At 37.5% G+C, this 15,333-nt stretch overlaps 1 protein-coding gene and 1 long non-coding RNA gene across 3 annotated transcripts in view; both read right to left on the reverse strand.

Annotated features, from left to right (window-relative positions):
• Window positions 1-5,452, reverse strand: part of LOC113065719 (uncharacterized) — a 44,275-nt gene extending 38,823 nt beyond the window's left edge. The window contains exons 1-2 of the long non-coding RNA XR_003279070.1: window positions 5,125-5,452; window positions 4,894-5,012 (exon numbers count right to left, since the gene is read on the reverse strand). This is a non-coding gene — a long non-coding RNA (uncharacterized LOC113065719). The remainder of the gene's footprint in view (window positions 1-4,893; window positions 5,013-5,124) is intronic.
• Window positions 5,453-5,520: 68 nt separating this feature from the next.
• Window positions 5,521-15,333, reverse strand: part of LOC113065707 (retinoic acid receptor gamma-A-like) — a 49,988-nt gene continuing 40,175 nt past the window's right edge. For both annotated transcript variants that reach the window (XM_026237178.1, XM_026237179.1), the window contains 7 exons: window positions 11,666-11,814; window positions 10,288-10,429; window positions 9,130-9,293; window positions 8,567-8,743; window positions 8,257-8,461; window positions 7,922-8,080; window positions 5,521-7,558 (listed from right to left, as the gene is read on the reverse strand). In XM_026237178.1, coding sequence (XP_026092963.1) covers window positions 7,203-7,558; window positions 7,922-8,080; window positions 8,257-8,461; window positions 8,567-8,743; window positions 9,130-9,293; window positions 10,288-10,429; window positions 11,666-11,814 — 1,352 coding nt within the window. In that variant the 3' untranslated portion in view covers window positions 5,521-7,202. The remainder of the gene's footprint in view (window positions 7,559-7,921; window positions 8,081-8,256; window positions 8,462-8,566; window positions 8,744-9,129; window positions 9,294-10,287; window positions 10,430-11,665; window positions 11,815-15,333) is intronic.

Consider the following 15,333-nt stretch of genomic DNA (forward strand, 5'->3'; position numbering starts at 1 on the left):
GAAGCTGGCTGTTCACAGAGTGCTGTATCCAAGCATGTAAACAGAATGTTGAGTGGAAGGAAAAAGTGAGGAAGAAAAAGATGCACAACCAATCGAGAGAACAGCAGCCTTATGAGGATTGTCAAGCAAAAATCGGTTCAACAATTTTAGAGAACTTCTCAAGAAATGGACTGAGGCTGGGGTCAAGGCATAATAGAGGGGCAGTGAGGGAAGACTGCATCATACCCTGGAGAAAAACAGCTTTTGGTCAGCCCGTCTTCTCCGTAAGAGCAGTTCAGCAATGGAACACAGTGCCGGCAACCATTCCTTGTCATTCTTTTCATTCAAAAAGAATGCAAAAAAAAATGGCTTGTAGAGAGCCAAACTTGTGGGCACTAGTGCTTTTATGTGTGTATTTAAATATTATATCATTTTTATATGAATTGTATTTATTAACAATAATGTGTTGTATGATTTTCAGATATTTTTTTTTATTTTGTACTTGTGATTATTTTTAAATGTTGCCTCGTTTAAATCTGGCTGTGGGACTACCGATGAAAATTAGTACTTTTGAGCCAACTCGGGTACATTTACATTGTTTTAATGTTCATTAAATGTACACTGTCCCCTTTCAAATAAAGAAATTTAAATACAGACATGTCAAGGAATTTGTCGTATTCCTCTTGTTAAGCCACTCCTGAACCACAGACAACATCAGAAGCGTCTTACCTGGGTTAAGGAGAAGAACTGGACTGTTGCCAGTGGTCCAAAGTATTCTTTTCAGATGAGAGCAAGTTTTGGATTTCATTTGGAAACCAAGATAGAGTCTGGAGGAAGGGTGGAGAATCTCATAGCTTAAGTTGCTTGAAGTCCAGTGTTAAGTTTCCACAGTCTGTAAGGATTTAGGGTGCAATGTCATCTGCTGGTGTTGGTCCATTGTGTTTTTTGAAAACTAAAGTCACTGCACCTGTTTACCAAGAAATTTTGGAGCACTTCATGCTTCCTTCTGCTAACCAGCTTTTTGAAGATGCTGAATTCATTTTCCAGCAGGATTTGGCACCTGCCCACACTGTCAAAAGCACCAAAAGTTGGTTAAATGACCATGGTGCTGATGTGCTTGACTGGCCAGCAAATTCACCTTAACCACATAGAGAATCTATTGGCGTATTGTCAAGAGGAAAATGAGAAACAAGAGACCGAAAAATGCAGATGAGCTGAAGGCCACTGTCAAAGAAAGCTGGGCTTCTACACCACCTCAGCAGGGCCACAAACTGATCACCTCCATGCCCCGCCGAATTGAGGCAGTAATTAAAGCAAAAGGAGCCCCTACCAAGTGTTGAGTACATGTACCTTAAATGAACATACTTTCCAGAAGGACAACAATTGACAATTTTTTTTTTTACTGGTCTTATAAAGTATTCTAATTTGTTGAGGTAGTGAATTGGTGGGTTTTTGTTAAATGTGATTGTGAGCCAAAATCAGTCTTTTTGTATAATGTATGCGTGTGTGTGTGTGTGTGTATAATATATATATGTAAAAGGTCCTAAAGGTACACTAGATTATGGATGCTCTACGCTGGCTTTTGATTTACCTGTAAAGATACTTGTGTAGAATTGGACCATTGGCCTCCTGTTATCCTCTCTTGCTTTTTAACAACTTTTTGCTGACCTTCACCCCATTTTTTCCCTCTGTTGCTTTTCTTATACCACTCCCTCTCTAGCTCTCCCATGTTTTTTTTCTTCTGCTCTACACACTGACTCCCCTAGCAGCATGACTGGAGCTAATTATAAAATCAATGGAGCCGGGCTGCCTGCTTTACGGCTGCCTCTAAAACCTTAACAGGGAAATCACTGTAGGATTGATGACTCCTTCACTCTTTATCTCTTTTAATTAGAAATGTAAAAGATATGAAGAGCCTGGGGCTACAGCACTGCAACCTGCATTACAACATTTTACCTGCTCTCCTTTTTTCTTTCCTTCCCTCTTCCCTAGCTATCTTCCTCTCACTCTTTTCTTTTCTGCATTTTCATGTCGTCTAGGAAGGCACTGCCCCGGTTTTCTGCAGAGGATGTGTATATAATGTATAATCTATAATCTCCTCTATATGTCTCTATTCTTCTCCAATCACCTCCAGCCAGAGTATTTTCTCTTACTTTAGAAATGCAAAATATATTTGGGGTCATTTCACATTTTATTTTTTAGTTGATTTAACAGCATTAAACCAGTTCAGCCTGTATGGTCTCCACTTGCTGGGCAAGATATTAGAGTCATTCTTTTCTTTTACATCCTAATACTTTATTTGGAGTTCATTTTTGTCTGAATTTTCTTTTCCTCATTTTCATTCCGCATTTTTAAAGTAATATTTCCTAAACTTTATTATTAACTTATTTATTAATAACTTTCCTAAACTTTAATATTAATTATTCATATTATTAATAATGCTACATGTTTGTGCTACTGACACGAATGACACCTCAAATCATGCAGTCTGCTGAGGAGTCATTACATTTCTAGTGAATAGATTTTCAACTTTTGCCAGGGAAAGAATAAAACAAAAGAAAGATAATCTCATTAAAGGAAACGCATCTATAGCAGACTAGTAGAACATAATATAGACATGGGGTAGATCAGTGAGAAACCACCTAGCAACCAGCCAGACGACCCTAGTGATATATTATGAATACCTTAACAACTACAATGTCCCCATTACCATTTCCAACTAAAGATGGATTATGGCCCGGCTCACTGACTACATGGAGCCTCAAGTTGAGAGAACTAGGTACTGCAAACACAAAATTGACAGATGAACAGTGATTGGAAGAATAGTTCACCTAATCTGTTGCTTTTGGACAAAATACGAGTCAATTCACGATAATGCTTCCTCCAGTGAAGAAGAACTGAATATAACTGTTTTTGCTTGAAAACAGTGTTTGATCCATGCATATTGTTCTTTTCCGATTCAGACAAGATGACTTTTTCACTGAACAAAGCAGTATTATAAATAGAGGCCTTGTATATTAGCCGAAGTAATGGTTTGAAGTTAAATACGTCTTAATGATGGATTTGTTTCTTAAAAACACAAAGTTTTTCACTTCACAAGCCAATTGATGGATTTGGATTACATGTGGATTTTTGTAATGTTTTTATCAGCTGTTTGGACTCTCATTCTGACGGCACCCATTCACTGCTGAGGATCAAATGGTGAGCGAGTAATGTAATTAAAATTTCTTCAAATCTGTTCCGATGAAGAGACAAAGTCCTCTACATCTTTGATGGCCTGAGCGTGAATACATTTGAGCAGGTTTTCATTTTTAGGTAAAACTAGTGTGTGACCATTTTCACAATGTAAAATGAGAATTAATGACATTGTATTTGTCCCAGACAACTCTTCAATACAATTAAGATACTGCAGTATGATACTGAATGCCTACATCAGTTTTTATAAGCCGCTAGAAAAGTCACATTTACAAAATATACAGTTAGCTGCAAAAACAAAGATGCTAAAGCTGTAATTCTTTGTTTTCAAGTATAAAATGTTGTGAGTTTAAATCATAATTCTAAGAATAAACTCACAGATTTCGAGTTGCAGTTATGAAATATGAAAATTAGTTATCAGACTACATAAGAGACATAATAAAAGGATTTATTATTTGACCATAATTCATCTTCACAAACACCATAACAATTTTTTGCCAAGCCAAACATCACTCCACTCAAAATAATCTACTGTAGTTTTTTTTTTTTTTTTTTGGAGGTTTCATTGATAGCCATTTAAATGGTTTTAATCAGAATAAATGAATATTTCTTCACAAGTACCTCTTGTTGTGCTTTTGTAATTGAAACAATCATAGCCTAGACTTTGTTCACTCCTTTCATTATTACTTTTTTCTCTTTTATTTAACTCTCCTTATTCTCACTCAGCAGCACTATGCACAGAACACCACAGGAAGAGATGAGGGTTTGTCATGGAAAGAAAAACATGTCCTGCCTCTTTAAATCCATCACCTCAGCCTATCTGCCTTGTGTTCCCATGGCAACATCTCATTGGGATTGGATATATGGGGTCCTTGTAAACCAGTGTATAATGTATGGGCCTTGTTTTTAATCTTAGCCCTAGTTTATTGATCTTTTTAATGAAACTTAATTATAGTAATCTCTTAATTAAGAGTACCATAGCCCAGTTTACTACAATACCCTTGAGCTATGAATAAATAGAATTATATTGTGAGCCCCTGTATGCGCTTTACAAATAAAGTGGCCAAGTCTAAATACATCAAGTACTGTGGCCGTCCATGAATTCAGAAAAGGCATGAATAAATCCATATGAACTTTGTCTTTTATGGATATTGAGAATATGAAAACATGATAGAAAAGGTGTGGTCATCTTCATAATTCAGAAACACTTAATAAAAACATTCTGAAATGAATTTACCTGGTAATATGAAACATAGTATCTAATAGTAATAAATAAACAAACATCGCTTGATCTGGTAAAAAAATTGTATGTTATTTCAAAATTTACAGTTATCACAAATTTAATTATCTAAAAGATTAAATTCATTATTCTTAATGAAGCCAGAGTTTCATCATAACCATCCCCATGCTGTCTCATGCCTGCGCCTTTAATGCTCCTGTATGAGTAATGCAGGGATGTTTCTTTGTCCTCAGATCATTACTGTATGACACATGCAGACAAATGAGGGCACACCGGCAGGATCCATTAGGTTTGGCCTCAGAAGTGTTTGTGTGTGGTTAGGTTTGATAGATGACATTTGTCCAGCCAGCAGGGTAATTAGAGCTCATCAGTGGCGCACTATTGCCCTCTACTGGATTAATTCTTTGCGGATTTAGATTTTTCACACCAGTTGTTACATTGTGAATATTGCCAATAAAATAGTGTCATCATTTACTCACCTTTGTGTCGTTCAAGAAGAGTATGATTTTCTCTAGAACACAGAATAGGATTTTTTGGGGGGAAGAAAGTCCTCGCTGATTTTGTTTCTCCTTGTTTGTTAGAACGGTGGGACCAAGGCCTGTTAAGCGTCACGAAAGACAACATCATCATAAAATATAATAGGCTATACGACTAACACACTATATTTCAAGTCTTCTAAAATTATTTGTACTATTGTGTGTAGCACAGACCGAAATTTGAGTCGTTATTCACGGCAAAATCCTCTGCTGCAGCATTCAACTATTATTCCCTGCTTTTTAAATTTGGCGCGTGCCGTGGACGCATAGCGGATTGACGTCATTACCGTTTGTCACAACAGAACTTTTTTTTTTCAGTGATTGGATGGACACATGGACAGAATTCAATTGTAACGCATTCATACTTGATGATATTTTGTATTTTTTTTTATTTATGTCAACTGAAATTAGAAAACTTTGTATTACATGTAATACAGTATAAAAATATTTTATTATTTTAAATTCTTATAATTATTTTACTTGAGTGAAAGCCCATACTAAAGAAAATAAAGTACATTTAGTAAGTAAATCAATCAATCAATCAATAAATGAACAACAGAGAGAGAGAGAGAGATTCTCAAAAAAACGTTTATTGTGCCTCTTATTGTTTATATGGCTTTTTATATAACAGAATTTGTTGAACACGAACAAAAGAACTGACAATACATTAGCCAAGTTTAGAGAACAAGGAAAATATGATGAAGAGTTAAAGTAATCTCAACATTCCCCTTGCTTTACGTGTGGCTGTGGTGCAACTGAAGAGGTCAGTAAGACAGCTCACACACTCTCTGACAGCACCACAGTGATGACATTCATTTAACAAAGTACTACACTACAGCTTATTGAGTGCAGCCATCCTCACATTCAACACACACACACACACACACACACAGCTGAGTTCTGGTCATAGTCGTATTGCTTGACTGAGACTGATACCTTTTAATGTTCAGTGGCACACGACCACCAAATTGCATACTGTGTGTTTTTGGCAATAAAATGAATTAGGCAAAATTAGAAAAGGAACTTAATTTCCATAACGAAGATGAAAGTTCTGTAATGACTGTGTAAGATACGCAGATTTTTTTAGTTCATGGTGCCACGGCGGATTTCTGAAACTTGACACACATACATATTGCCTGTTTCTAGGCTGCCGCCAGACAGCAAGTGTTTGGTCCTTACAGAGATGCCCTGAGTCTGAATTTCATGATTTTCTTTTTTATAGCAAGAGATCTGAAAATATGTAGCATGCTTTTCAAGTGTGTGTGTGTTAGTACAGGTATGCATTCCTGTATTTCATTGTGATATATGAAATTCAAAATTTGTCCAGATGTATTTGTGTAGTAATCCTGAATAATTGTCTAGGCCGACGAGGTCAAATCCCATGCAGTCTTTTAATTTGATGCTGCATAACTTCTGCCTGAGCACTCTGAATGAAACCGGTCCAGAATGACATCATATGCATGATGCAGAGACTGTTTTCTGTTTGGAGCTGGGCTTCATGACAGGAATTGAACCTTACAAGCTGCAAACTTTGGCACAGACACACCATTCAATTGGCAGCGAATCATATGACCAAATAAAAGCCGATACGTAATGGCATTCCCCTAAAAACACAGATCATTCGACGGAAGATACCCAGCCAATGAACTGATTATCAATGACATCTAATGCTGAGCCAAAGTGCCCGAGAATCCAACCAAGTAGCTGGATAAAGACTCAGCATAGGACTGCCAGTTATAGCAATCCGATTATCTTTCTGTAAGTCTGCCCAGGAAAGCTATCAAAACAAAATATAACTAAGAAAACAGAATACAGGACAAAAAAATATATAAAGGTATATATAGATATGTATGGGCTTATTCATAAAATGTAAAGAGAACAAACTATCTCAAGGCTGAAAAGTCAAAATGATATTCAAAAGCATCAACGACGACAGAAAAAGGTTAGCATTTTCAGTTCTCATCCTGTATTTTCTTTTGAAAGACTTTTTTGAACCCGTTGAGAGTCAGCTGTTAATGGTATACGTCCATTTGGCTTCTCCTTTTCAAAGCAAACAAACAAGTTTTATAAAAGCGGCAGTTATTTTGTTTGAAAAGCCATTTGTTTTGTCTTTTGCCTTCCCTCTCGTTCTGCGGGAGAGGTCCTGAGAAGAGTTTTTTAATGCGAGTTTCCTCACTGATGTCTCTCATCGTTGACCGAGTGGCCTGAGTTAGGAGTGTCTGCATGGGTAAGGCTGGAAGAAGAACGCTTCCTCACTGAGCTCTTCCTCCATGGCTCTTTCTGGACACGTCCACATTGGGTTCCTGGCCGGCCCAGGCCTCACTGTCGCTGTCTGTACCCCTCTCCTCTTCTCCGTCATCGTCATCGTCGTACTCCTCCTCCGGTGAAGGCTCACTGCCATTCTCTGTGGCCCAGCTGTCGTCCTCATCCTCCTGCTCTTTCTTCATAGTAAGGAGGGCGGGTGGAGGAGCGGGCTGTTCGAGCTCGGGCTTCTTCTCTGTGGACTCGGACTGATCCTCGAAGGCCTCTGGGTTTTCCAGCATCTCTCGGATGAGAGGAGGCATGGGGCCTGGGATCTCCATCTTGAGAGTTATGGCCCTTTCTGCTCCTGTTACACACAAACAGTTCATTTCAGGATGGTGTAGTCTACAGTACATAAGGTATTAAGTTAAAAAGTACCTAGCAGAGAGTGAAAGTCTATTCAAATTTTAGGCATCAAATTTAAGAAATGTAAGAATTTAAACTTTTATTCAAAAACATTTATAATCTTATAAAATATTTTGATTCAAAATGAATGCTGTTTTTTATGTCCTATTTAACAAAGAACCCTGAAAAAAGAACCACAGTTTCCACAAAAATATTTGCAGCACAACTTAAAATCCAAAATTTTCATTAAGATTTAAATCTTGCAAATCCAACAGAATAGTAATGCTAAAGTGATTTCCATATATTTTACGGCTAGTAAACTGACCCTTGGTGCTGATGCCACGCAGGTCAGTGATTTTCATCAACATGCGAGGGAACATATGAGGTTTGTTGGGTCGGCGGCGGCGAGCATAGATCTTCAGAGCTTCCAGCAGGGGCTCTTGCAGACGATCTACACGCTCAGGCTCCTCAAGATCCATTCGGTCTAAAAGAGAAATAGTATTCGCATTAGCATGCTAGTACATCCATTCATTTTTTTTGTGATTTGGTGGTTAAAACCACCCAAATTTTGAATATAAGCTAAATCTATAATGTTAACATTTTTCCTGTTGCTTCGTCTAGGTGGCAGCAGTGTTGCAACAAAATTGCATCATGTAATACCTCCACAAATGAGGCAGATGGCGCTGAGGAGGCCAGTCTCTGTATCATCCATCTCAAGGGGCAGAAGCTGACCAGCAAAGGCAAACACCAGGTCAGTGAGCGGGCCGAAGCCAGCATTATGCATCTGAGTCCGGTTGAGGGTCAATCCATCTGAAAAGGTCATTGTGTCCTGTTCCGGTGTGTATCGTGTGCAGATTCGCAGCATCTGCAAAGAGACACAGACATTTATGAGGCTAAGAATTATCTGAAAGTAATGTAGTAGATGCATGTTCTACATCAAGGTGAGATTGTTAAAGGAAGACAGACGTACTAGAATGTCCAAGCAGGCTGATTTAAGGAGGGTGATCTGATCTGCGATGGTGAGAGTGGTGAAGCCCGGAAGGCGTTTGGCAAATTCCACAATTTTAATGATGCACTTGGTGGAAAGCTCGCTGAATTTGTCCCATAGGCCCAGATCCAGCTGAACCCTGTGGTCTGAGCTTGAGTTCTGATGAAAAGAAAAAGAGAGAAGAGTTTGATATATGTGTGCATTAATATACGTTAAAATGAAATAAAAAAATGTATAATGTACTCATCCATGTCATTCCAAACCCATATGGCTATTTAATCCTTTGGACACAAGGAGAATTTTAGCAGAATGTAGAAAAAAAAAAAAAAGAGACTGTTTTTACAAACATTTTCACAGAAGAAAAAGCCATACAGATTTGGAACAACATGAGGTGGAATAAATGACAATATTTATCTGTTGTGTGCACTGTTCCTTTAAATGGAACGTGTTTATCACACTACATCTGACATGGTCCGTTTACACCACTATAAATAAATTCCACATTCCATTGCTGACAGATCCACTCATTTTCAGAAAATACTCACTGTGGTGTATTTTCCCAGCTGGCAGAGTGAAGGGAAGGTCTCTTGATGTGCTTTGCTCACTTTGTTGACCAGCTCCTCCAGTTCCCCACTCAGCTCGTAGCTCTCTGGCGGAACAACCTCATCCTTCACGTCCTTCTTCTTCTTATTCCGATCATTGCGCACAGCTGAGATTCACAAAGAGAGGCTGCTTATTAATTTTACAATAAGTTAGCTTCAACTGTCAAACTATGATCCTAGTACTTGGATGTGCAAACTAGTGAAACTCTACAAAATGATGTGCCAGAAAAAACTTCATTTTCATTTCTCAGAATTTCTGCAACAGTACAACAATTTGTTTAATATACAATTATGCGGAGCAGGACCTTAGCTACCCAGCAAAAATCTTGTTGGGTGAATCTTATAAAAACATGTCCCACCATAATATATAATATATAACTAAAATATATAATTGCAATGGGAAATATGCTTAATTGTCATTAAAATAATGTATAATACAAGTGAGCTGAAATATGGCCTGGAAATGTTCCTGACAGAGATTCATCTCGTCATCACCTGTTCAGAAAATCTCATAATCAACATTAAGCCATTTATCACACGTTGCATTATTTTACTTGGTTAAGACACAATGCTACCGTATACCGACTTCCAAATGTAATCACTAATACATGGAAACTGACCTCAGATCAGACTACGTGGGTGTTTTGGTGAGTTTGACCCAAGGGAGAGCAGCCCTGCCAACCCTAAACCCCCCTCCCCCCATTCTTTCCTTCCTCTCAGGATATCCAGTAATAGCAAAAGCACAATGTGATCCTGGTCCATACACACATCCCATACATATAAACGCACACATACATGTCCCAGCCGACACATAGAAGGGCCAATGTGCCACTCTCCCCGTGACATCATCACCGTGACCCTGTCAAATGAACAAACACATGCCCCAGACTCGGTTTTTATGCCTCTGTGTCCTGGCACTTGAGTCTCACGACTCTAAATTTGTCTGTGTGTCTCTGGGTTGTATGTCTGCTTCACAGCTTCTAACCTATATCAGCGTGTCCCCATCTGTCTCCTGTCCCGTCTCTATATTTGTGTTCGTGTATGTGGGTCTTGGCTGAATGCCAAGGAGCCCGTGTGCCTGGTAAAGGCCTAAACCCTCACCTTCCTTGGACATGCCAACCTCAAAGCACTTCTGCAGCCGGCAGTACTGGCAACGGTTGCGTGTGACCTTGTTGATCTGGCAGTTCTTGTCACGGTGGCAGGTGTACACCATGTTCTTCTGAATACTGCGACGGAAGAAACCCTGCAACAGACATCCAAAGAGAGAGCGAGTAGGTCAGCTAAAGACTAGGTCAACCACCGTCCCCCTCCTATCATTTCTCTTACACAAGCTGTAGATATATTGTTCAAAGGTCCTGATCCAGAACTGTTTTTTGCTAAGGATTTTGGTAGTGTTATATAAATGGATAGTCAAAAATCTAATAAGTCATGTTCAAAGTGATGGCCCTTTTACCTGTGACCAAACATTAACTGAATTACTCGAAATATTGTTATTTTATCAAATTCTATTATTACTTGCGGCAAAAAGCTTACAAATGGGTTAATGAAACTCACTAAACCTGCTCACACAGGAAATGTTCTCATGTCCATTAAATGGTTTTTGTATGTAAACGTGCTAGACAGTTTTTTTATTTTTTTACATTTTGTGCCATGAAGGTCATATGTTTAAGATGCTCTGTTAAGTCAGAAGTTGTTTGTTTAACAAAACTTTTTTTTTCTATTCGAATTGCCCATACTTAGTGGAAGTATGTGGAAGTAATATATGTATATATTTTTTTCTTTCTTTTATTAATATTACACACACACTATGTGCATGTATTTATGTATATATATATATATATATATATATATATATATATATATATATATATATATATATATATATATATATACACACACAATTAATTTATAATTTTAGTGTAAAGCAGTAAGCTGCTTGATTCATGACCGTAGTTGTATTTTACCACAGTGGTATATGGTACAACACCTATTTTACCCCTTAAGCACACTAAAATTGGATTGCCTCTCATTGCTTTAAAGGGACAGTTCACCCAAAAATGAAGTGTTCAGTCAGCTGTTTGGTTTTCAGCATTCTTCAAAATATCTCCTTTTATGTTCAACAGAAGAAAGAAACTTAAACAGGTTAGGAAAAAGTGGATCGTGAACATACTGTCCACATTACTTGGTGTCTCTTGAAGCTGATACTGTGCAACTGTATCTTTTTCAAGTGACCTTTTGTATGTTTTCATAAACATTTTTGCTCCCTCCACTAAGTTATGCTGTCCATCTCAGTTTCATGGTGTTGACAGCAGCAAAAGTTCTTAATATATTCATTTTTTTTTAACATGTGAGAGCTAAACCTCCATGTCTCTCACTGTATTTTTCACATTATTGCCAAACGTCAAGACAAATTGTGTAACAGACTCATGAAAAACATGAGATGCGTCAGGCCACAGACGATGGGAGTTCTGTTGTTTACCTTGCAGCCCTCGCAAGAACTGACACCATAGTGGTACCCGGAAGACTTGTCCTGGCAGACGAAGCAGGGCTTGTAAACGCGCGGTGGAGGTGGGGGAGAAGGGGAGCTGGGCACCATCTCCTCTGAACTGGTGCTCTGGGTCTCGACCGCTGGAGAAGAAAGAAAAGAAAATCAGACGCTTCGCCTAATCACATCACTTCACACTATTTACACAACACGGGAGGATTTAATGAGAGGAAGACATTAAACACCACATGGAGAGAAGAAAAGATTCCCCCGTGAACCTTTTAAACCGTATCCAATTTCAAAGACCCCTGAGGGCTTTGAAAACCATCGTGATTCCTCGCTAAACCTTTTTCATGGTGCCCTTGAGCAGAAACTCACAAGACGCTACCTATCGCTGCTTTTTAATCTGTTATTGTATGAGAGGCATCTGCCAACTAGGTAAAAGTCAAGTCTAGTTAACGTGTTCCCTCTAGCTCCGCAAACCCTGTCCTTAGGGGGCCAGTATTTTAGGGGATTAGGGTGCGGTGATTGACACAGGAAAGAAAAGAAAACACAAACAGTTTAATACTAGCAGACAGATAAGTGGAGCCGATAAGACAGGTAGCTCATCTATGTCACAGCCTGGGGGGAGATCTCCACCCTGTGTTGGGCGTCTTGCATGCAGGACGAGTGTCTCATGTTTCACTAATTCTGCGTCAAGAATTACAATATATATCGTGAACTGAGCGGCATGTATCATCTAGAGTTCACCCAAAAACAAATTTATTTAGCATCAAATATGGTAAACCTAGGAGGTCACATATTTGAGCTTTCATTTTATAAAATTTTATGTATTAATTACAAAAATAAAACTGTTTATCATGACTTAAAAGCAAAAATTATTTTGGTGTTTTGTTTATAGTTTCATATCGTGAGATCAGTATCACATAATGAACCAATTTGTGACTTAAGTGTATTGTTACACACCTAGTCATGAATTTGAGATATCATAAAAGATTTAACCCTAAAAGACATTTGATTTCACAGTTTCACATGCCAAAGTCAACTTTTACACTTTGTCACTTTAAATTCAACCCCCCAGCCTTAACTTTTGCCACTTTTTGGTATTTTTCTCTTGTTTCCTGGTCCTAAATTCCTCTAGGTTTTAATAGAGGGCCCTGCTCGTAAGCTAGGCCTATAAAGGTGGTCTCATGGCTGGACTGGAGGCCCCAGCCCGGCTGGCGGGATCTTTATTAAGACTCAGACACCTCAGGCAGCCATTCACACCACCAGCTGTAGCCGGAGCTAGTAAGAAAAAAAAAGCCCAATCATAAAAATAAAATAAAAAACGGGGAGGCTCTAATCTTCTAACTTTTATTGCCCCACCTTCTTCAACCACCTTCAATGGAAAGCCTAAACTTAACCTACAACCCCTCCCTCCCTGTCCCACCACAGGGTTCAGCAAAAAGCACCAGTCTGGCCTTTTACAAGGGTTTGGAGAATTCAAAAGAAGAAAAGGGGGCATAAAAAGAGGAATTTCATAGAGCACAGAAAGAAAAAGGGACGAGGGTGGAGGGGTGAATGAAGAGAGGCAAATAGTCCCATTTAAGGTCGAGCTCACATACAGTAGGGTCTTCTGTTCATGGCCATGGTTACAAAGAAACTGCTTATTCTTCAGTCGCGAGTGAGAAATGCACAAGTTTCTGAGTATATGATGTGTAAAACAGCTAATAGCATTTGAACAATGAACAAATGACATGTGTTTCCCAAATGTTGTGCAATGTCAAGTTTGTTATTTTTTTTACTGGTGTACTTTGAAGTACGACAGAGGAATGTTATCAGAACAGGTTCCAGTTTAGTTTAGAGATGAACCGATACAAATTTGCTGTGTCCAAACCGATATCTGATTATTTAAACTGATATGTGTATGATTGTTTGTTGGTTCTGCTTTTTACCTGGTTTTAAATGAATGATAATTCATTATATAATTCTGAAAGAAATGTAAATAACTTTTGCTCTCTCCATATTGACATGTTTTCCATGTTTCAAAGTAACATTACTCAAATGAACAGAATAATGAAAATTAAATTAAGATTTCTTAACTTTTGAATGTTCTTAACTCTCTTTAACTGAATTCTGATTATTACCGATTATTAGCTGATATATGCGTCCCTAATTTTATTAGTTCATCACTTGCTTTGGAATGATTTGTTGACTAGCAAATTAATATCACAATAACTGAAGAACTATCACAAAAAGGCTTTTAAAAAAATATAGGTCACATTAAAGTTATATTTCTTGTATAAAACCAAAACATGTATGCTATCACAACATATACGTGTTTTGAATACGCTTTAAACTACATGTTGCACAGCAGGATCAATGCTCTCCACTGAACGTAGCGTGAACTCATTTGTTTATATAACAATACTGGCAAAATGCTGGTAATGACAAGCACCTGAAAAGGACGGCAAACAGCAGATGGCGTGAAGAAATGGCTACTGATTGACACTGTCTGAGTAGCTTAGAGTAAAAAGGATGGGACTAAAATCCATCAGGATCTCTCAACAACCCGAGACGGTTCCTGCTGTAAAAACCCTGGTCGCTTTCCCTCCCTCTAACACCTCTTCCCAAATATCACTCAACACTTCTCCAGGGTGCACAATGGGATGGGTTCTTATGTCAGCCCAGGGGCCCTCTCCTTGTCCCCTCCGCCAAGCTCTCCTCTGTCTGGGAAACAAAGCACCCTGAAATAAGAGGCTTCCTTATCAACTCTCCAACCAGGGACTTGATTTGCATCACAATGCGAAGGCAGAGGGCGGATGGCTGCTGATGGAGGGACAGGTAGAAGCCGAGTGGAGTTATCAGTTGACGCTGTTCATTTCCTGCCTGGTATTGTGTTTCTGTCCTGGACAGATCTCTCTGTATCCTCTGTACACAAGTATTCCAGGTGGACGGTCCTATGATAATCCTAGTGTCAACCTTGAAAAGGGCCCCTGTGTCATAGGAAAATTTCCATATTTACAGGCAGATATACAAATGCAATTTTTTTTTAAGTAAATATACGAACATGCTCACAATGATACAAAAACATAATATAATAATAAACATTTACAGTATTTAATATATTATTATTTAAAATATAATATTAATTAAATGTATTTATTCATATTAATTTATTATTATTATTAAAACATATTTTATATTTTTAAATATATATTTTTATTATTTTAATTATATTTGATACATTTTAATTACAAATAGTAATTATATAAATATATAAATAAATATAAATAAATATATTAAAATATATAAAACATATTTATATAAACGTGCTATAAACAAAACATTTAAATATATTAAAACATTTAAATATTTATATTACACTTACTATTATCTTACTACAAATATCTTCAATATTTTTCAAATATTAAAAATACTAAACTAAAAATATAAAGTTTAAATATTTTTAAAAAATATAAACGTAAATATAACATAGAAACGTCTTTTTATAAACATATTATTACAATAAAATACATGTAAATATTTATTGTGTTATTTTGTCAATATTATGTAATATTATTTATAAACATTCAAACATTATTATTTTTTTTATAAAAATATAAAGTAAATAATTTAAAATTAAAAAAGGTGTCTAGGTTCAAATCCATTTCCTGAAGAAC

This window comes from Carassius auratus, chromosome 48 (assembly GCF_003368295.1).
Source record: "Carassius auratus strain Wakin chromosome 48, ASM336829v1, whole genome shotgun sequence".
Taxonomy (NCBI): Eukaryota; Metazoa; Chordata; class Actinopteri; order Cypriniformes; family Cyprinidae; genus Carassius; species Carassius auratus.